Genomic DNA, 20863 nt, shown 5'->3' on the forward strand with positions numbered 1-20863 from the left:
TTGGCTGGACACACCACGTTATGAAGTGCAATCCTGCTGAATCAGGATGGGGAAAACTGCAAGCTCCAGCCACAGAGTTATCTGGGGTGAAAAATATTCTTTTTCCAACCACTTCTGCTGTCACACGATATCCCCCTCCACAGAGCGCGAGGGTATAGAAACGGGCCGGGCGGCCAAGCAAGCACTAGTCATAGGGTAGCTATGCTGGCGGATGGAATCACATTCAGCGGGATTACACCCAAGGCAAAGGATTCTGAGGGTTGGCGAGCGAATGCGAAAGCGGCAGCTCGTCCTGCTGGTTTGGGAGCACCGCGCTTCCAAGCTGCGCTTCAAACCCCTCCTCCTTGCAACTGGGAGCTGATACCAGCGCGATAAAACCAGCACACTACAGTCGTGCTTCCATACGCCCCAAATTACCCATCGCTCACCTACCTCCAGAATTCCTCACTGGAATTATTTTATCGCCATCGTGCAAGTCCCTGTCAACCCTCCCCGTGCGCCTGGGACAAACCCTTCTGGTTGCACAGGCTTGTGTGGATTTCAAAATGAGTTTTGGAGTCACGTTAACCCTGCTGTTACTGCCGAGTACTTTCCTAGCGTCTGCAAAGTCAATTATGCAGATGTTTTGTGAAGAACTAACATCAATCTTGTGCTATCTGGGGGAGGATAAGGAAATGGTGCTGGCAGGAGGCTTGTTTAAAATTGCAAATATGTTTCCCAACCAGATTTCTCATCTTTTCTTCTAAACCTTAAGACTTCTCCTGCAATGGGTCAGGGCACAGGAGGGAAGAAGCACAGGACAACTGTGCGAGCTCTGGGTAGGACAAATCTGCCTCGGGTTGAGGGAAGGCTCCTTCCCCAAACGTCCAGCTTTCTGCTCTTCCGTGATTACTGCACTGCATTTTTGTGGTTGCAGTTTGGGGTCCAAGTCTCAGGCATTCCCCTCCTTAGCCAAATCCCTGAACCTTGAATGGAGCGGTAATTAATCGCCTAGTATAATGAGCAAGGTCATTTCAATACAGCGGGACGATGCAGCACCAGCAGTTATAGTCCCTGCAGGCACGAACAACTCATGGGACCTCCCGCAAGAAGCGCATCCTGCGCGAACACCTTCCCTGCTCCAAGCACGTTAGTCTACTCGACTCATTAAGATTTTATTCTCCAGCTTCCTTACAGCAGCTTATTTTTTTCTCTTTAAAAAATAATTTTAAAAAAGCAATTTTCACGTGGAAGGTCTGTGCAGGAGGCGGCTCCAGCAATGCCTGCAGCATCCCCTGCTGCCAGCACAGCGGATCGTCGCGGTGACACCAGTGCATCCTCAAGTAATTGCAGCGAAGCCGAGTCCCCGAAGCGAGTGGCAGTTCTGGAAAAGGTGCATTTCACAAAGCTGGAGAGACAGCAACCTCCAACCCCACCATGCCTTGGGTTTAAAAAAAAGGAGGGGGGGGAGCAGAAGCTCCAACTGTCCAACTAGGAATGTTCTGTCTTGTCCCTGAAACGCAGTAGATCTCATTCTCGGGTGACTTTTGAAACCATTAAAGTATTTGCTTTTAAGATGCCCGCTTTTTTCCTCCAAAGAGGAACCCATGAGGCAAATCCTGGCAACTCGGCATCGGCGCAGCTCGTGAGCACCCCCTAACGGCAGCCGGGCACATAAAAGCGAGGCAGCAGCCCCCGGGCAGGTACTAAGGAATTAACCCGACGCCAAGCTGATGAACTGAGTAGGGTCCGAGGCACGAGCGCCCCCAAAAGCCCGCCCTGCTCTAACGCACCTGGCCTGAGAGGGCTTCGCACTACCCACACAGCAGTCCAAAGGCAGCGATTCCCATCGCTAAGGCCATAGCCAACATTTGTCTCTCGTCTGCTCTTGGGACTCAAAGTGAAACGCCAGAAAACACCGTTAACAGCGAGACAGAAGCGCGACGTAAAACCCCCGCCTCACGGCCGCCATCAGAGGCCCCCCGCCGCGGCGCCAACGCGCATGCGCCCGCGCAGCACCCCCACCGGGGCGCCAACGCGCATGCGCCCGCGCAGGGCCCTCCCCCCCCGCCGCGGCGCCAACGCGCATGCGCCCAGCGCCTCGCGCAGCCCGGCCCGCCCCACCTCTCGCGCGCTGAGGCAGAAGGGGCGGGGCGCCGCGGCGCGGGAGCCAATGGGAGGGCGCAGCGGGCGCGTCGCGCGCCATGTGCGTACTTCCGCCGCGTCGCCGGGGCCTATGTACCAATGGCTGCTGGGGGCGCTGGGCGCCCTCGTCGCCGCCGCCGCCGCCCGCCGCGTTGCGCCGCCCTCGGCGCCGCTGCCGCCGCGCAAGAGGCTGCGCCGCAGGTCAGCGCGGGAGCGGGTTCGGCCGCGGGGTTCGGCCGCCGGGGTTCGTTGCCTGGCGGTTCGTTGCCGGGGGAGTGGGGTAAACACAGAGGGTTCGGCTTCCATAGAGAGCGCGGGTTGCGGGGGCTACGCGCTGCTGTCCGCAAGTGTCCTGCAGCCCCGAGCCTCGCGCAGAGCCACCGGCGGGGCCGCTCGGCCTCTCTGAGGCTGCTGCTCGGTGGGGCCCATCGCGCCACCTCCTCTGCGGGGACTCGCAGTCCCCCGGGCTTCACGTCGCGCTTTTTGGAGCGACCGTGAAGCTCCTCTGAGCCCGAGAAAAGCAGCTGCTGCGTGAGTAGGTGCTCCCTGCCGCTCTGCAGGAGCGAAACCCCCACGGAAGAACCCGCCTCTGCGGTGCTGAGCAGCTAGGATGAAACGCCAAAGGAAGCGCAATAGGTGACTGCAGGAGCTGTCCTGCTGCTGAAAATGAGGGTTTCCTTTTAGCTGAGGGAGGCTGTAAAATGTCAAGATACACTAAGATATCGTCAGGTTGGCTTTGTGAGCCTTTCCTAGGAATTTTAAGGCAAAAAACCTTAACTGGAGTAGGTGGCGGTTATTAAAGTTGCGGTTGGAAAGCAGATGAGCTAATGCAGCCCAACAGGTTCAGGGTAATCTTGAGCTGGGAAAAATCCCTTCCCTTGCTCAGAACTAACGGCCAGAGCGACCAGATATTTTCTGCCCACTTTTGTTAGTGTGTCAGTCGCAAACACAGTCTGTGTTACATGAGTGCTGCAGTTAAGGGTATTGGGGTGTGTGTGTGTGTGTGCCTGCTCCAAAAGGAAGGTAGTGATGGTACCAGCTGTGTTTGGGGCATAACAGTTTAAAATGAGTTATTTTCTTGTGCTCAGGTTCTTTCTGCAGCTCACGTAATGCAGTGATACATGTGTTTATATGTGACTTTAGATGGCTTGGGACTCTTTAGTGTGCCCCTCTCCTGAGGACAAACTTTACAGCTAAAGCTCAGTAGTATTTTTTTGTTCCTAGTAGAAAAACAAACAAACAAACTTGGGTGAAATACAAATAAATTAATAAAACAAATGTGAAAAGAGGCCAAAGATTCTTCAGTAGGAGAAGTGAGTGCTCCATTGCCCGAGAGAGGTGTGTGGTCTGTTGATGAGAGATGCTGCAGAGGTGGCAGTAGCTGCCGGTGAAGAGGTCCCAGAGGTTTTAGAGGGAAAAACGTTGGCACCCAAGAGCCAGTTTGGGAAGTCTGGGCCCTGCGAAGGGAACTCGGTCTCGTAGAAGCTCGTTGCGAAACTCTGTTCTGCCTGTTCTTTCCTCAGCCTTCAGTCACCTCTGGAAGATCCTGAGCAGACCCAAGCCAAAAAGCAAAAACCAGGTATTACGCACTATAGAAATAATTAATACACATTTTTTTCCTCAGGCTTCGTGCATCTCGGAAGACTCTGGCTTTTGTGCTTAGTCGTTATTACTGAAGTGACTTTCCAACCCTTCCTTTCTCCTTGTGACCGTCTTCATCAGGGGCCTGAGGCTGCATCACCACTTTGAAGGAAATTTATTTTAAACTGAGGGCAGGCAGAAAAAAAAAAATGGTATTTCTGATTGTAGCCATCTAGGGAGCTCTAGGAAAAAAAAATGGATTGAAAAGGGAAGACACTTTTTCACACTTGTAAAACAAATAAAAATATGCCAAACTGATGTCTCGCTCATCCTTTTAGCAGCACAATCTCCCCTGAGTCTCAGTGATTTTTAAGTCTTGGTAATAAGACTAAATCTGCTTCTAGGAACATGGTACCATCGATGCCCTCGTGTGCTTAGACATGATTCTCTCACCTTGAAGCCAGTGCTGTTGTGTGCTATCATTTAACCTTTAATGTGGTTGTGTATTAAATACTCTTGGCTTGGTAACGTTTGCAAATGAGCTTTTCCTCTAACTAGTGTTTGGAGGTGAACTTTTATTTATATTAAAGTCATAATGCCCTTCTTAATTGTGTTTATATATGGTCTTCCTTGTTCTTCCAGGTTACATCACCTGTAAGACTAAAGAGAGATTTGAGGAGGCTTCTTCTTCGGGGAAGTTTCCAGCCAAGGCAGCAAGTAACCGCTGGAAGGCTCTGGTCAGCAATGCAGGACCAAGCACAGAGTCTGCACAAGAGGTTAGTGAGGACTTTAAAAATAGGTCGTTACGATACTGATATTATTCAAGGTCACTCTGGCGTGCTGGGTTCCGAAGCAGTAAACCTTGGTCCCTCTGTGGTAGCAGAGTTGACTTTGAAGGTTCAGGAGGGTTATGTTTCTGTGGGTTGGCATTCATGTTGTACTCGCGCAGTGACTTTTTTGTTTGTTTTCACTCCAGACTCCGTCCACTGCTGCTGACAGTTTGTCTCGTAGACCAGAAGATCGTGCACAGGATATAGAAATGCTGCAAGTCGGTAAGGCTGGCGTCAAGTTATTTACTTATTGCTTTTTCACCTTACCTCATGGGCTGTGTGACACTGCCCATTTTTGCAGTGCTAACATGGGTAGAAGCGATAGCAGGTAAAATCTAGTACTTTCATATGAAGTCTGTTTTCTTTTCTGAATTCTTGCTTTGCTTCTGATTTGGGCCAGTAATTGCCTTGTCATCTCAGTTTTAAGTGTAAGGCTTCAGATAGAGTCCTACAGTTCTCATATATCTATTGCTGGCTTGCCTGAAGTAAATTATTCTGTGCGTTATTTTTAGATAGTAGATTTCGATAATTACTTTTTTTATTCCAAACTTAGGCTGACAGTATTGTGTGTGCACAAGTTTCTCTAGCTGCCAGCATGAACACCCGAAATTAAACATAGTAGCCTAGTGCAAATAGTTATTATGATATAGCAGAGAAAATGAAAATAATCCATTTTTGGTAAAACTCTTCATCGTTAAACTCAAAACTTTAGTTTACTATTATATTTACTGGTGGCTGGTGCCCTTTCCTAGATAAAATGCCTTGTGGATCCAATGCTCATCTGAATAAAGAAGCATTGTCCTGTTCGCATAAGACAATCCCTTGCTTGAGGTAAGAATCCTCTGTTTTTCTTTTAACTTTTGCTCCAAAAACTTTACTGTCTTTCACTTTTGTTCTTGAACTTCCTGCATGTTTCCTGACACTTGTGTCCGTCCACCTACCTCTTTCCAACATATTCTGAAACTCTTTCAAGCCACAATAATACAGCAAGGTCTTCAGCTACTTTATTTCCAGCAAAGTTTGAGCTTTTTTATTTAAATTCAGATTAGTGGTCTGTGGTAGGTAGAAATGTGGAACTTTAAGGTGTTGAGAGCAGGGAAGCTTGTCAGAAGCTCCTAAACAACCTGATAGGAAGCAAATAAGTTGCTGCATGATGTTGAGCATAATGTAGCTCATAAGTTTATAAGGGGGGTGATCTTCACTTTGTCTTTGTTTCTACTTATGTTTGGGCATGCTTTACAAAGAGGTGGTTGGTGCAACTGGAATCAGGAAGGGCTCCCTTGAATGTTATTGTTTCTTTTGCTGTTGTGTATTTAGCACGAGCAGGAATGGCAAGCACCAGGTCAAAGCAGCTCTAGAAGACACCTTAACGCTGCGGCCACCCATCAGGGAGCACGTTATGCTGGAAGCCACATCATCAGAATCTGGCAAAATGGGGAGGCCTTTCTGTACTGCTGAAGAGGTAAGCTTGAGGGTGTGGGAATTCCTGCCAAAATAAAACTGAAGGCTTTTCCAGAGTTCTGGAAACACCTATGCAGTATGCACCAAACTTACAGTATTGTGTTGCTTCATATACAGTGGTTATAATATGTGTGCTTAATTTTTTGCCTTTTTTTCTCTCCCCCTCTGCTAGGATGTCCAGCGAGGTGAAAAAGAGAAATACAAACAACTCTTGAAACTAGTAAAGGAGAAATATCCTAGAGGCTGCCCTACTCCTCAGTCTACAAACTTCTGCAAGTAATTACTGTACCGAAAAAAAACCAGTAAATTTTTGATAGCAAGTTTAGCTGTTGTACATGGGAACAGGAAGGAAAGTTGATACTCCTTTGTATTTGCATTAAGAAATATTTCCTAGTAGCATAACTTCTAGTATAAAAGTCTGTAGCAGTGATTGTAGAGTATAAAAATTCAGGACAGTGACCAATTAAAAGGAATTTATCTTCCTCTCATTTGAAATTGCTGAGTTTTCCTTTGGTCAGGTGTCCTAATTTATTTAAGAATGTGAAGCTTAACTTCAATGCAGAAAATGTCAGGTTTCTGCCTGTGCCAGCCCACTACCCTGCAAGTTCTCCTACACTTTAGTAGGAAGGTCCCTCTTTGCAGTGCACAGCCCTGTGTGTAGAATCCCAGGGCTTAGAACAAACAAAAAGGCATCTTGTGGGTACTTTTGATTCTTATATACCAGTTTTAAGTATAAATGTATCTCATAGCTGTCCCAGTGTCAGCATATTGTACTAAATTAACTATGCCAGTGTAAAACAAAACCTTAAAGGTGCTTGTGGAGAAGTAAAAGCAGCAAATTTCATGACTTATTAGTCTCTTAAAATTTTGCAGATAGAAAAATTGACTTCTATATCTCCAGTGTGTGTGATTAGAAAGCAGTCAGACTATAAACTGCCCAACTATTAATAGAATACTTTTTGCATTTTATGATGAAACCAGTGTGGGAGATGCCTCATTTTTATTTTGCAGGCTTCTATTTCTTAAATTTATAGTCTCCAACTCTGTAGTGCAGGCACTCCTGTAGAAAGAAGCTGTATTTTTTTAGTATATTGGTATGCACTGATAACAAATACTAAATATAGAAATTTTTGTTTTTCTCTTGTGTTTCTTGCTGCATCAAAGTGCTCAAGCCTATTCCAAGGAACCCGTGATGCCTGCAAGTCTTTGGGAAGAACGAGGACAAGGTGAAGCCCACTACCCATATATGACACTAAAAAATGGTGAATATCTCTGCTATTCATGCCTGTTTATTTTACAGGTAGCATTGAACAAACAGAGTGTTCTCTTAAGTCTTGAAGGTACAGTCTGTATTAAAAAAGATTTGTTGGTACTACTGTATTTTCAAGCTGCATTTCTTTATAAGGAACTCCAGATGGGTTAGAGCATTTATTCTGGTATAGCTTATGTCAATCTTTGAACGAAGAACCCTCTGGAAGGAAAGGGAATAAACTTAGTTACTAGATGAAGGGGCTTTGTAAGGCTTTCGTTGGAGTGAAAAGGTTTGTTTAAGTTAAACCTGAGAGCTGTTGCTGTGTTAATGATGGTGTAGACATAACTCTACATACATATACACACACACACCCCAGTAAACTGTTTAGGATCTGGTTGTCTGTGGTGGTAGAGTATGATAAATTAAATGTGCACTCTTAGGTGACTTAACTTAAAAATTGGATCATACGCGACTCATCCCTTTTTAATCCTATGCTTGACTGTATTCATGATAGCAGCTTCAAAAGCAAACAAGCTAATTGCATCTTTTCTGGATAGGCACAATAACATTGTTTTATTTTATCAAGTTAGCTTCTTTTATATATCTTCTTAGTTATGCACCTTTGGCATAATAAATTTGGTCAAGCATACAACCTAGGCTTCAAAACTTAGTACATTTCCTGCTTCACTTTCCATAAATATGCATGTGATGTCCAAGAGGTGTGTTGCTGGAGTTCAAATTTTCTAACAACACACTCGGAAGTCTTTTTGTGTGATCACCCATAAACTGAGAACCACGTGTGTCTCCTTGCTTTTGCGAGTAGCCTTTTTGTTTCTTCATTAATGCTTTCCTGTCTTTCTGTGCAGGTGTGAAACATGCTGATGCTCGTGGCCCACAGTGGTCCCAGAAAAATGACATGCTCAGGTATCAAGTCCTCTTCTACAAAAAGAGAGTCAGCAGAGGATGAAAGCGGTGGCATTGCCAAGCTGTCCTTGCAGTTGCAGGGAATGTGGCCATCTTCATCCCTTGCCAGTGTCCCAACCATTAACAAGTTGACTTTGTACTCCTTTAGCTTTGGAGCTACTGTATCATAAGCATAAGGTTGAGGACTCTTGTAAAGCCTGATGGGACTGAGGCAGGTTTTGTAACTTACAGGATGCTTTGGGTTTAAACCAAAGCAATGCTTTGGGATGTAAACATCTTTTAGCTGCCCATTTTTAACTGAATGTGCTGGTCTTCGTTTCAGTAAGCTGACTGTATTTGGATGCAAGTACAGTTGCAATATTTCTGTTGCACCTTGTAGTATAAAGCTTAGCTGGCAGTATTTCTCACCAGCATATCCCAGAACATGTTATAGAAGAGGGGTTGGTTGCTTCCCTGTTTTCCGAATAATGAAACTGGTAGAGAAACAAAACGAATCTTGCATGTATTGATGGAAGGAAGTTGGAAAGACTCCCAGCTCTTCCTTATCTCCTACTTGGGCTGCTCCACAAGCGTAGTGCTGGAAGTTGAGGTGATGTCTCCTTTTGTTGGTATGTGTCACTGAGCTTCTGGTCAGAGGCAGCTCCACAAAAAGCGTTTCCTAACGAGAAGATGATTCTGTGGAATTAAATGCAAATAACTCCTTTCTTTCCTTCTTCCAGGTATTACCCACCAGCAGAAGGCTCTCATGAACGCAGGAGACTAGTGAAACAGGCCAGTGCAGGGGTAAGCCTATCTTGCTTAGTAGTTTATTATTGGTAAAATATGACTGGCTAACTTTGATCACACGTTTCTGCACTCTATCCTTACATGTCTGTATATATGACATGTCCTTACATGTCATATCCTTACAACTTGCTGAGTAAGTTAAGTGTTTGGGAGTGGTGGTTGTTTTTCTCAGGAAGGTGGGGAGCATTATTCAGTTGAATGGTGCTTTCACACAAAAAAATAATAATGGCAGCAGGAAACTTATTTCTGAACTGTTCTGTCTTGCCTCTAAATTTTGGATGTAGCTTCAATGGCACTACAAATAACACTAGAGTTTGCTGTTTAGATGCACATACAAAATATCCTTTTATTTTTATGCAGGAATAAGACTTGCTGCATTTATTCTCAAGCCAAACAAAGCTGTATCTGTTTGTATCTTCATGTCCTTTTGTCCTACAGAGACAACGTGGGTCAGAAATCTCAGATGAAGTGTCATTTAGACTACATCTGGCTCCTGTTTCGTCCAGAAATTCATCCACCGTTGATGTGGAAGAGAAGAAATTCCCAGGCTCAGAAAAAAGAACAGAAGGTCTTTCTCTGCTCACAGAGGTACAACAGCTATTAATCAGTTCAAAGCAGAAAGGTTTGAAACAGCTGTGAGCGACTCCATTAGTTTCTGGTGATTTTTAGGGATTTCTGAAGTCTTAAGGACTTGCATGTGACTTCGTAATGCTGACATAAGGGTTTGGGGACTTCTGTGACCAGGGCAACAACAGGTCCAGGTTTAAAAACAGGCTACCAAGGACAATGTTTAACACAGGTTTGCTGACTAGTTTCATACTGTTTTGCTGGCTTTGCCTCTTAACCTATCCTGCCATGCAAAGGGGACCCGAAGGGTAAGTTTTTGCTGATCCAGAGTGTTGCATTACTTCCAGGGAACTTGAGCATCTTGCATGTGTCTCCAGGATCTCACAGGTGCATGTACACTGCCTATGGCCAACGTACACTCGCTCTGCATGTAACAGCTATTCAGGCTATTCAGGCTAGGTTATTTCAGGCTTATCTGCTTGGTGTGAAGACTACATAAACATCAGTTTGGGGAGGGCTCCAGCTTTATGTGGGAGGTTTGCTGTATTTCTCTTTCCAGGACTTCAGGTTAGCATGCCCAAACCCTTTTTGAGCTATTTCCTGTTTCTCTTTCAGGCCATGGAGAGAGAAATTATTGCTGCGTTTGATGAAGGTGAGCCCGATGAAATCATGAGCAGTGCCTTCAAGCTAAAGGTCACCCGTGAGGACATCCACACACTGAGGAACCTTCACTGGCTGAATGATGAGGTAAAACTTGTAACACAGAGATTTTCTAATTCCGTATCTATTTTAAAATACACCTTGAGAGTATAAGTTTTCTTTTCATTCTGCAGATCCCAAAGGTACCTGAAGGGGTCTGATTTTTTTAGGCCTTTAAGAAACCCATATTACTGGAAGCACCTTTATTTCTTCTTTCAGAATTTAATCAAATCTGTAGCTTGCTTAGTTGGAATGTTTGCCAGGTGTTTATATCAAACTGCAAAAATAACTAAGTGCAATATTCTCAGGACAAAAGCTGAGGCTGAAGATTTGTCAGCTGCATTCTTGGTGGTAGCCAGCAGATACGTGCTGCTGTACTTTTGGTGATCCAGTATCCTAATTCTCATGTAATGTTTGCTCTCGATTATACAGATCATTAATTTCTACATGAATCTGCTGGTGGAAAGAAGCAAGAAAGAAGGATATCCAGCGCTTTATGCTTTTAGTACTTTCTTCTATCCCAAGCTAATTTCTGGGGGCTACAAAGCAGTAAGACGATGGACCAGAGACGTGGATCTGTTCAAGCAGGACCTCATCTTAGTGCCCATTCACTTAAGAGTGCACTGGTCACTAGTGGTGAGTCAAACTGACTTTTCTTTAGAGTTGGATGTGGAGGGGAAAAGAAAAACAAGCAAGAAATGTCACTTAGCACAAGCTTGTGCTGTGTCTAACCAACTTAATCATGTTCTTCTAACAGGTTATAGATGTCAGAAGGAAAAGCATCAGATACTTTGACTCAGTCGGACAAAAGGGTGACAAGATTTGTGGAACTATATTGTAAGTAACTGCTTTGGTTTTCAACCATGAAAAGTTTCTTGTGTGTGTTGTTTTGTTTTCTTCAGACTTCTTCCCTTAACACATGGCAAGATGTGCCAACTTTTCTCATAGATATAAACCAGAAAACTTGAAATCTTTCTGATTCACTTGCTGAAAACTGTACATGAATTTTGCCATTGGCTATTTACCTACTCTTGTGTTGTCCCTTCCATGCCTGCATTCTACCAACTTGACAATATATTCACAGCCAAAGCTTCACTAGCAAAAATAAAATAAGCCTGTGACACAAATACATTAACACTGTTAGCAGAACATAAAGCTGAGCTGTTGACTAGGGAGAGGAATTTAAGGGATGTGTTTCAAGATACATCACATTTTCTCTTCCAGACAGGGTGTATGTGATGTCATTGTATTTCTCCAAGCATTTTTCAACTCTTCTTGCACTCCACTCTTACAATTTTTCAAATTACTGCAGCCCAGTAATGTTAGCATCCTATGGCATGTGCTCTCCTTTTGAGGATAAGCTATGCAACTTGCTTAGCTCTTTATCCTTTTCCTTTTTTCATGCTTCTAACATTCATCCCTCTTGCTGTAGTGAGCTTGTCACATGCTTCTCCTCGATTCTTCTGTGCCCCTGCCCTTCTGGTTTGATGTTTTAACCACGCTCTGGCTCAGCTCAGCAGACCACCCTCGTGCTGTTACTGGGTGTTATTCAGACTTCTGAGATTCCAGTTCAAGGTAGATGACATCTGGAAGCATTTCCTACAAGACAACTGACAGACATTAATCTTTACCATTATAACTGTGTATAAGCCACCAGTGCAGAGGCAGTAGAAACTCAACCCTACAGCTTTATCAACCAGGCTTGTGAAACCTACTGGTTCCAAGCAAGTGCTGTTTTAGCTTGGGGAAGCTTTTAAGAACAAGGTAGTGTAATAATTTTTTCCTTTCCTTAGAGTATTCTAGCAGCCCGTGGCCTGGGAACTTCCTCAGCACCCAGTATGTGGGACGAAGGCGTACCATGGAAGCACAAAAAGATGTACTGGAAGAACTTGCCTTTTCTATTCTCTTTCTGATAGCATTTTATTTGCTTTCTTGATCTCCAAGCCATAAGCTTATGCTTTATGGAAATTGGATTTCGTTCCTGACCAATAGCCAGTAGCTCACAACCTGTCACTGTACACAAAGTTAAAATCTGAGTTTTCCCTCCAAGTGCCTTCAGCTGAATATCCTCTGACATTTTCTGTGCAGCCATTCACTATTCTTTGATCCTTCTGCAGCTTGTTGTTGTTGTTCATATGGGCATGAAGAGTGATTGTGTTTTTGTTTCAAACAGCCAATACCTGCAAGAAGAAAGCAAGGAAAAAAGAAATCTGGAGTTGTCTTTTTCAGAGTGGGTTCTTCACAGCATGGAGCCACATGTATGTGAGCACTATTTGGATTTGAAATGTGAACTCTAACTCCTCATCATGAAGGTCTTAATGTATACTAATAACTCTAAGGTACTTAAGAGGTGCTTAAGCAGTACCTCTCCTTGCTGACTGAATGCTTTTGTAAATTATAGTTTTGTGGGGTTTTTTTGTTTGTTTGTTTGTTTTTTAAATGGAGAACATCCCGAACAACCTGAGCTGAATCTGGTTTTTGTCCCAGGTTCGCAAGTCACATTTAAGAGTCTGTTTAGTTGGTTGGAGGATGTAAGCTCCTAAAAACAGTTTTGCATTTGGTCTTTAACTCTTCTGTGGTGTGCAACAAAGCAAAAGGTTGATTTTTCAACAAATCTAATAGTGAAAGATAGTATCTAAAGACTCAGCTTTAGAAACAGAGGCCTGTGTGCACTGGGCAAACCTCAAGACACCTTGCAGAAATGGAGGTTGCTGTCCACTGTTGGCTTGCCAAGAACTTGGATTTTAACATCTAAGCAAAGGAAACAAAAGGGAGGTGATGGTGTGTGGTGAACTGAGTATGTTCCTTGTGTGTGTGGTAGGAGTCATTAGTGGATTATAAAAGTAGGTTCACAAGTGTCTCGGTGAGTGTGTTCTGCATTGAGTACTTAATGCTACTTCCAAACTGCCTTTTGTTTAAGATAGAGGAAAAGTCAGCCGCCGCCTCCTCTTTTTTTTTTTCTTTTTTTTTCCTCTGTATTAGGAAATTCCTCAGCAACTTAATGGGAGCGACTGTGGGGTTTTTATGTGCAAATATGCAGATTATATCTCCAGAGATAAACCAATCACCTTCACACAGGTGAGTGAAGCTCATTTAGAATAACTATATATATGTGTGTGTGTGTTAGATTTCTCACACAAGTGAAAACGGGGGAAGTTACGTAGCAGCTAACTGAAGTCTCAGAGGTTTCATTTTTAGTGCAAAAACATTTAATAGGGGAGTAGGGTAGGCCCAAAGCAGCAGATGTTGAGTATTTGTAAAATGAACTTGGTCACATTAAGGAATTAACAGCTGGATGGCTATATTGTGTGTGTGGTTTTTTTTTTTTTTTTTTTTTTTTTTTTTTTCTGCTCTCAACTATGACTTCCTTTTTAATGAATTTCCTTTTTCCTTTGCAGAGTAACATGCCTTACTTCCGCAGGAGGATGGTGTGGGAAATACTCCATCGGCAGCTGCTGTGACACATGCACTATTAGAGTAACACTGTGATCACCCTGTGGTGACTAACTCTCATTTTAATTATTTTTCTAATGCCTTATTTCAAAAGGCAACAGGCACACAAATTTTCCTCTTTAGGCTATAAAGTAGTGATTTTTTTTTTTTTCTTTTTAATTCTGGGAGACGGTAACTCTCTTTGAAATTAGCTAATGCACCATGAGTGCAAGACAAAGATTGCTGTGCTGTTGCCCAAGGAATGGTTAAGAACAGCTGCTATGTGAACCTCTGCTCATACCTTGCAGCACATGTGGGCCAGATTACGGACAAATGGAACTTTTATTTGTGGTGGTAACGATTCTGTTACTAAAACTAATCTCCGTAAGGACAATGTGCTTAGCTAATGTTTCTTCAAGGAGAGTTTTCTTCTGTTTCTGGACTATCCACAAACTACTTGATTCCTAAAACTGGATTTGTGATGACCATAAGAAAGCATTTACAATCCTTGATTTGTAACAAATCCATAGTGAAGCCCCCATACTTGGGGTTGGTGGAGTTTTTTTTTTGTTTTTATTATTTTTGTGCGTCTCCATGAAAATATCTAATGTGAAGAGAGAAGTATTTATTTGTTTTCTTTGTTAAAATAAATATGTAACTTATATAAAGAAACTTATTGAAATGAAACTCTACCTGGTACTGAAGTGTTTTTTTTTCCTTTCAATTGAAAAGGTTTGACAGAAACCACTTTGCCATAACTCACTTATCTGCAGTGAAAACAACTAGACAGGGTCAATAGTGGGGCACAAAAGCCTCTAAGCATCTGTCACAAAATCCCAACAGGGCTATCGGGATGTCATTCAGCAAAGAAATAAACAAGTTTAGTACAGGCAATATCTAAGTACAGGGCTGAAGAACAGATCTCTTTGGGATAACTCAGTAGGCTTCTCAATGAGATAAACTAAAATAAAACTCCACTGCTTGGAGAACGTGGCCTGTGCAGTAGTCTCCACGTGGTATATTAAAGAGCAGTGTTCCTCTGGGGAACTGGAATAAAATGTATTTCCAGGTGCTGGTACACATGCAGAGGTTTTTGAGCTGTGTCCTACCCCACACACTGGTGTTGCAGCAATGTACTGCACTCCCCAGCCGCTTCTTGTCTCTGTGCTGGAGGGTGGTCTCCTTATATCTGCTCCATGAAGTGCTTGTGTGAATTCTTCCTGCTCTGCTCCAGTCAGACACAGAGGTTAGTTCAGGCTAGTTTATCCCCTTCCTTACTTTTTTTTTGCCCTTTAGGTTTTACTCCACAATGGGAGGAGCAGTATAGTCTTTCAGGTCCCAATTTACCATGGTGGAGGGAAGCTTGTCCTGTAGTTTGTGAGGAGCTTCTTCTAATGTTAGTATAAATAGATACAGAAGCCTTGTTTCTGTGCTCTCGCATTTCTGTAACACGGATGGAATAGTGTCTCTAATGTAAGGGGATACCTCCACCTCACTGGTGACAAGGAGGGTCTCTTCTGCCCTGGCAGAAGGGTGCTGGCTTTTCAGACATCGTCTCTGTCACGTGGTTACAATTCCAGACAGGGCCATGTCTTACAGACTTGGACGTTCAAGGAACCGCTGCTCTCCACAAGTCCTTGTGGGGACATTCAGCTTTTACAGCACTGCTCTTGCCTGAGGAACAGTTCCACATCTGGAAAAGCAGGTAAGTTGGTTTGTCTGCACTGTGGGCCAGGTTCAGGCTTTGCTTTCCAACTGATCAGCATAATCCATCACAAAAATCAGATTCTCCAAAGAGAACAACCACTTAGGCAGTCATCTGTGATGTTTTGTCCTTAGATGAGATTATTTCTTATTTTTTAGCTGTGTATTGACCTGTGGATTTGGCAGTTGAGTGCTGTGCTTTAAGTAACCTTTCCTTTTTGCTTCAGTTCTTGCCTTGTGATGATGTAATTTTGGAGGATGACCCTGCACTTTTCTGATCTGTGAAAACAGATTTTTTTTTCTGTTTTTGTTTTCAAAAGCAAACCAATCAAAACTGACAGCCCTGCTGTGCTGGTAGCATAAGAGGTTGTGAAGCAGGAGAAGGCTTTCTGTGTTCCTGTGCGTTCTCTTAGAGGATGCTCACACAGCCAGACACACAGACAGCTAAACGTGCAAACTCCTAAACTAGAGTATAAACCTTGCTAGGAGATAACAGCTTTGGCCCCTGCAGCTTGGTCCCCCTAATTAAAAGTTAGCTGTGTGTCCAGAGCACCAGGCTGCCCAGAGAGCTTGTGGAGACTCTGTCCTTGGAGATATTCAGAAGCCATTTGGACAGAGTGCTGGGCAACCGCCTGTAGGTGACACTTCTTGAGCAGGCACTTGGACCAGCTGATCTCTAAAGGTCCCTTCTTGCCTCAACCTGGCTTTGACTGCTGAAAGCCTCAGGAGACATTATGAAGAAATTCTGTATGCACCAGCTAAGGCTCTGCTCTCTATGCAAGGTTATTTCACAGGTTCCAGCAGTAGTTTGGTTCCCTACATAAGATGCTTTGTGTTACCCAAAAACATCCTTTGGAGAGGAATAACCTGTTTGAAGTCTTCCATGCTTTCTGGCCCTCAGACCTGATGTGCAAACAGTTGCGTGTTGGCTCTGGGCATCTCTTCTAATTGTAGCCGGTAAAGGGGCTATCAGAGCTCATCTGCTTCCCCTCTGTGCTGGCTTGGGAGCACACGTCAGGCCTGTGACACAGTGTGACTAACACCGTGGTCCCTGGCTGCCTCCGTGGGCATGGAGATGTGCTCCTCGTCCTGGTTTGCCCTTTTCCTGCTGCTGCCAGAAGCAGGGTGACTGCTGCCTTACTCACAGGAAGGAGTAAGCGAATGTGGGTCAAGCAGGCCTCATTAAAGCCTTGGTGAGCACGAGCCTCCCCAGAGCTGAGTCACTTGCGACAGGAGTGATTCATTGCCTTATGTTGCCTTGTTTTTGTTCCCCTTCTCTCTTTGGAGTTGGCCCTTCTAACACCATCAGTCCGTGGAGGTGGTGGGCTCCTCTCCATTGCTAAGCCCAAGCTTTTGGTTAGTCAGAGAAGCAGCTATGGGAGCTGGTAGGGATGACGAGGGATCCCAAGCAGTGATCCCCATTAATAAATGCCATAGTGCCATGCTATCAGTTTGGCTTTGCTGGCCACAAGGGCTAGTAACAGTACAAAAATGAGGCAGCTTAATGGTGGTAACAAACACCTCTGAAGAGGTGTCAGCTGTGCTCAGGGCACTGCTGTACCCACCACCTTCCTCCAAAGGATCCTGAAAGCTCTGGGATGGGAGTTGTGGTGTGTTTTGAAGCCATCTCTGGGTGAGACAGGAAAGATTTGGGCCCAGCACTGCTTCCCTGTGCCCTTAAGGCCGGAAGCGAGGGAAGATACATAGATAGACAAATAAATGAATAAAATTCAGCCTCTTGCTCGATGGAGATGCCGGAAGCAGCCTTACCAGGAGGCCAGGAGGTGGGTAAGATGGGCTGGAGGGCCTCAGAGCAGAGCCAGGACACCAGAGGCCACATCCCACCCGCCACCAGCCCTCACCAGGGCCCAGTGGCTGCATGTGGCTCCCCCACGGCTTTGTGACTGTGGGGAGGGCATCACCACCTGGTTTGCTCCTCAGGAAACGGCCCCAAACCCAACCCCATCACCCTGGTGGTCCAAGCAGGGCAGACCCCACTGCCGTGACCGCGACGGAGACAGCAGGAGCCGAATGGCCACCTGGTGCCATCACGGCAGCCCAGGCCGGGACCTGCTCTCACGCCAATGCAAAGAACGTGAAAGAAAGCGACAGAGAACAAACACGGGCTCTGGTTAGCTGAATATATATATATTTTTTTTCTTTTTTGGTGGTGGTGTTTTTATTTTTCACAGAACACTGTTTGTAGAGAGAAAAAAAAAAAAAAAAAAACCTGGCGTCGCAGTCTGTCATCCCAACACCAGAGACCGGTCACCCTATCCAGGCTAAGGATCCTCGAGCGGTGCCGTGCTGGTCTGCTGCTTGGGTTGGGTTATTTGTATTTTTTCCCACTGGTTGTGTCGGTCTTTTTCTTCTTTTTTTTATTTATTTTTCTTTTTTTTCTTTTTTTTGTCTTTTTTCTTATAACCATTTCTTAAGCTTTCTCTGAAGGAATGGCCGCTGGCTCTCAGCTAGCAAAAGGAGACTACAGAAGAGCTCTGGGACATGTTGGGCTGGTTTCCTTCTCCTGCCTCGCTGCTGACTTGCTCTAGAGTTTTTATTTTTCATTTTCCAACTTGTTTTTTATTAAAAAAATAATAAAAAAAAAGAAAAACGCTTCAACTATCAGTTTTACAAGGCATACAAAATCTCTAAAAGGGAAACACAAGCGCAAGGTGCTGAGGTACGAAAACCTGAGGTAGTTTTTCTTTTTTTTCAATCTTTTTGTGTGTGTGTACATGTGTGGGGGGGTTATATTTAATTTTTCTTTTATTAAAAAATTGCCTTTTTTTTTTTTTCAAGCCCTGGGCCAGCAACCTCTTGTAAATTGGTTCTTCCCCCTTCTCTCCCTCCAACATTAAAGAAAAGGGATCTTTCGTCAATGCAAGTCCCTAGTGGTAGCCCCTTGGCCATGCAAGGTGAGGGGCTATCCCACTTCCCTGGCTGGGGTGGGGGCAAGGACACCATTGTTACTAGTACAGAGCTGTTTTGGATGCGGTTGCTGGGTATTTTCTTTTTTCTTGCCAAAAAAGAACTGCTGGCTTCAGTACCGGGGGGTGAGGCCAGTGCTCCCCACCGCAGATGCGGCTCTGTCGGTGGCGGGGAGCAAGAGCGCTGCGTTGTCCAGTGGCGAGGGCAGGACAGACAGACAGAGCAGGGCACACAGATGCGCAACCCAGGTGGGACTCAGCGAAGCTACGAGGAAAGGGCCCGGGGAAGAGAGAGAGAGAGAGAGAGAAACAGAGAGATTCCTCCATGAAGGACGGTATCCCTGCGGTTGGCTTAGACAGGCAGTCCCCACTGCACGCGGGCGCTGTTCCCCTTTCAAAGCCCTTGAATTGCCTTAATTTCACCCTTGTTTTTCCTTCCCCTCCTGGCAATCCCGAATCTCTGCTGTACCTTGCATCAGAGAACCGAGACACAGGTGTCTTTCCTGAAAAGCCTGTTTTTTTGCTTTCTTTCTAAAAACAACCATCTCCCACCCCAAAACTCCAACCGTTCCCCGCTTTGAAATTACAAAAAAAAAAAAAAAAAAAAAAAAAGAAATTGGTATTAGTTTAGTTATTGATACATTAATACTAAATATATATTGACGCTGCTGCACAGCAGCTCCCCATGTGGGGAAATCTCTTCTAGGTAACGGCCATGTGAGTACAAAGAGCGGGTTGCAAAAAATAGTTGTCGAGGGGTTAAGTTTAGGGTGCGAAAAACAAACAAACAAACAAACCAACCCCAAAATTCAAAGAATCTCTGCCTGTGTCAGTCCAACTCGAGGGATAGCGTCGGGAGCAGATAGAGCGAGGTGGCGGCGGGGGCGCATTGCCCGGGTCTGCAGCGCTTCGGTGCCGCGGCAGCTTTGGGACCGAGGTGGGAACCCTTCTCCGTCCGTCCGTCTGTCTGTCCTCCACAGGCCCCCCCTGGCCACAGGCAGACTTTCGTGCCTCAGGACGGGTCTTTGGTTTGCGCCGCTGGCGGGCTCGTCATGGCAGACATGGGCAGGGGTACATTCATCGGGGGTTGCTGGCCGGCCCGCCGGGAGCCTCCTCACTTGCCGTGCTGCGAGGCCGGGGCGCCCTGAGCGTGTTTCTGCTCCTGCTGCTTCACCTGCTGTACGATCTCCCTGATCTTGCGCTGCGCGGTCTGCGGGCAGAGCGAGAGCAGGGCGTCAGGGTGGGAGAAGAAAGGCCGTGGCCCTCAGCTCCTTGGCCATTGGGCTCTTGGAGGTAGAATGGGCCAGGACCATGATGGTTTGGTGGGAAACCTCATTACAAGCTTTCCCTTGCAACTGATGTATTCACAGAGTCACAGAATGGTTGAGGTTGGAAGGGACCTCTAGAGATCATCTAGTCCCACCCCCTGCTCCAGCAGAGACACCCAGAGCACGGGGCACAGGGTGGCATCCAGGCGGGTTGTGAAGATCTCCAGAGATGGAGACTCCACACCCTCTCTGGGCAGCCTGTGCCAGGGCTCTGTCACCTTCACAGGAAAGGAGTTCTTCCTCATATGGAGATGAAACTTCCTGTGTTTCAACTTGTACCCATTACCCCTTGTCCTGTCACTGGCCACCAGTGAGAAGAGTTTAGCCCTTCACATCCTCCCCTCAGGTATTTGTACATGTTTTTGATAAGATCCCCTCTCAGCCTTCTCTTCTCCAGGCTAACCAGGCCCAGCTCACTCAGTCTTTCCTCATACAATAGATGCTCCAGTCCCTCCATCATCTCTGTCACACTGCGCTGGCCCCTCTCTAGCAGCTCCATGTCCCTCTTGTCCTGGGGAGCCCAGAACAGCCCCCAATGCTCCAGGTGCCTCCCCAGAGCTGAGCAGAGGGGCAGGATCCCCTCCCTCGCCCGCTGGCAACGCTCCTGCTCCTGCAGCCAGGAGCCCATTGGCCTTCTTGGCCACGAGGGCACATTGCTGCCTCATGGGGAACTTGGTGCCATCCAGGACTCCCAAATCCCTCTCCATGGATCTGCTTTCCAGCAGGTCAACCCCTCATCTGTGCTGGTGCCTGGGCTTATTCCTGCCCAGGTGCAGGACCCTGCACCTGTCCCTGTTGAACCTCAGGAGGCTCCTCTCTGCCCAACTCTCCAACCTGTCTAGGTCCCTCTGAATGGCAGCGCAGCCCTCAGGAGTGTCGGCTACTGCACCCAGTTTTGTGTCATCCACAAACTTATTCAGGGTGCCCTCTGTCCCCTCATCCAAGTCACTGATGTTGAACTGTCTACTCACATAACCCACACTTCCCGAGGATGTTATGGGAAATGATGTCAAAAACCTTGCTGAAGTCAAGGTAGATAACATCCATGGCTCTCCCCTCATCCATCCAGGCCATGATCCCATCATAGAAGGTTATCGGGTTGGTCAAACAGGAATTCTCCTTGGTTAATCTGTGCTGACTACTCCTGATCACCTTCTTTTCCTTGACATGCCTAGAGTTGGTCTCTAGGATGAGCTGCTCCATCACCTTTCCAGGGACAGAGGTGAACCTAACCAGCCCGCAGAAAAT

At 45.7% G+C, this 20863-nt stretch overlaps 2 protein-coding genes across 4 annotated transcripts in view; one reads left to right on the forward strand and one right to left on the reverse strand.

Annotated features, from left to right (window-relative positions):
- The first annotated feature begins 1981 nt into the window (after window positions 1–1981).
- On the forward strand, window positions 1982–14077 carry SENP2 (SUMO specific peptidase 2). Its single transcript, XM_088530178.1, has 17 exons — window positions 1982–2325; window positions 3648–3703; window positions 4348–4481; window positions 4682–4757; window positions 5288–5366; window positions 5853–5997; window positions 6169–6272; window positions 7161–7254; window positions 8090–8172; window positions 8892–8955; window positions 9397–9546; window positions 10141–10272; window positions 10657–10860; window positions 10982–11061; window positions 12398–12482; window positions 13207–13302; window positions 13623–14077. The coding sequence occupies exons 1-17, from the start codon at window positions 1982–1984 to the stop codon at window positions 13683–13685; spliced, it is 1989 nt and encodes a 662-aa protein (XP_088386304.1). The 3' UTR covers window positions 13686–14077.
- Window positions 14078–19338: 5261 nt separating this feature from the next.
- Window positions 19339–20863, reverse strand: part of IGF2BP2 (insulin like growth factor 2 mRNA binding protein 2) — a 42191-nt gene continuing 40666 nt past the window's right edge. For all 3 annotated transcript variants that reach the window (XM_088530282.1, XM_088530281.1, XM_088530280.1), the window contains one exon: window positions 19339–19497. In XM_088530282.1, coding sequence (XP_088386408.1) covers window positions 19402–19497 — 96 coding nt within the window. In that variant the 3' untranslated portion in view covers window positions 19339–19401. The remainder of the gene's footprint in view (window positions 19498–20863) is intronic.

Source organism: Tinamus guttatus, unplaced genomic scaffold (assembly GCF_059628265.1).
Source record: "Tinamus guttatus ecotype Peru unplaced genomic scaffold, ASM5962826v1 Tinamus_guttatus_pri_ptg000364l, whole genome shotgun sequence".
Lineage (NCBI taxonomy): Eukaryota > Metazoa > Chordata > Aves > Tinamiformes > Tinamidae > Tinamus > Tinamus guttatus.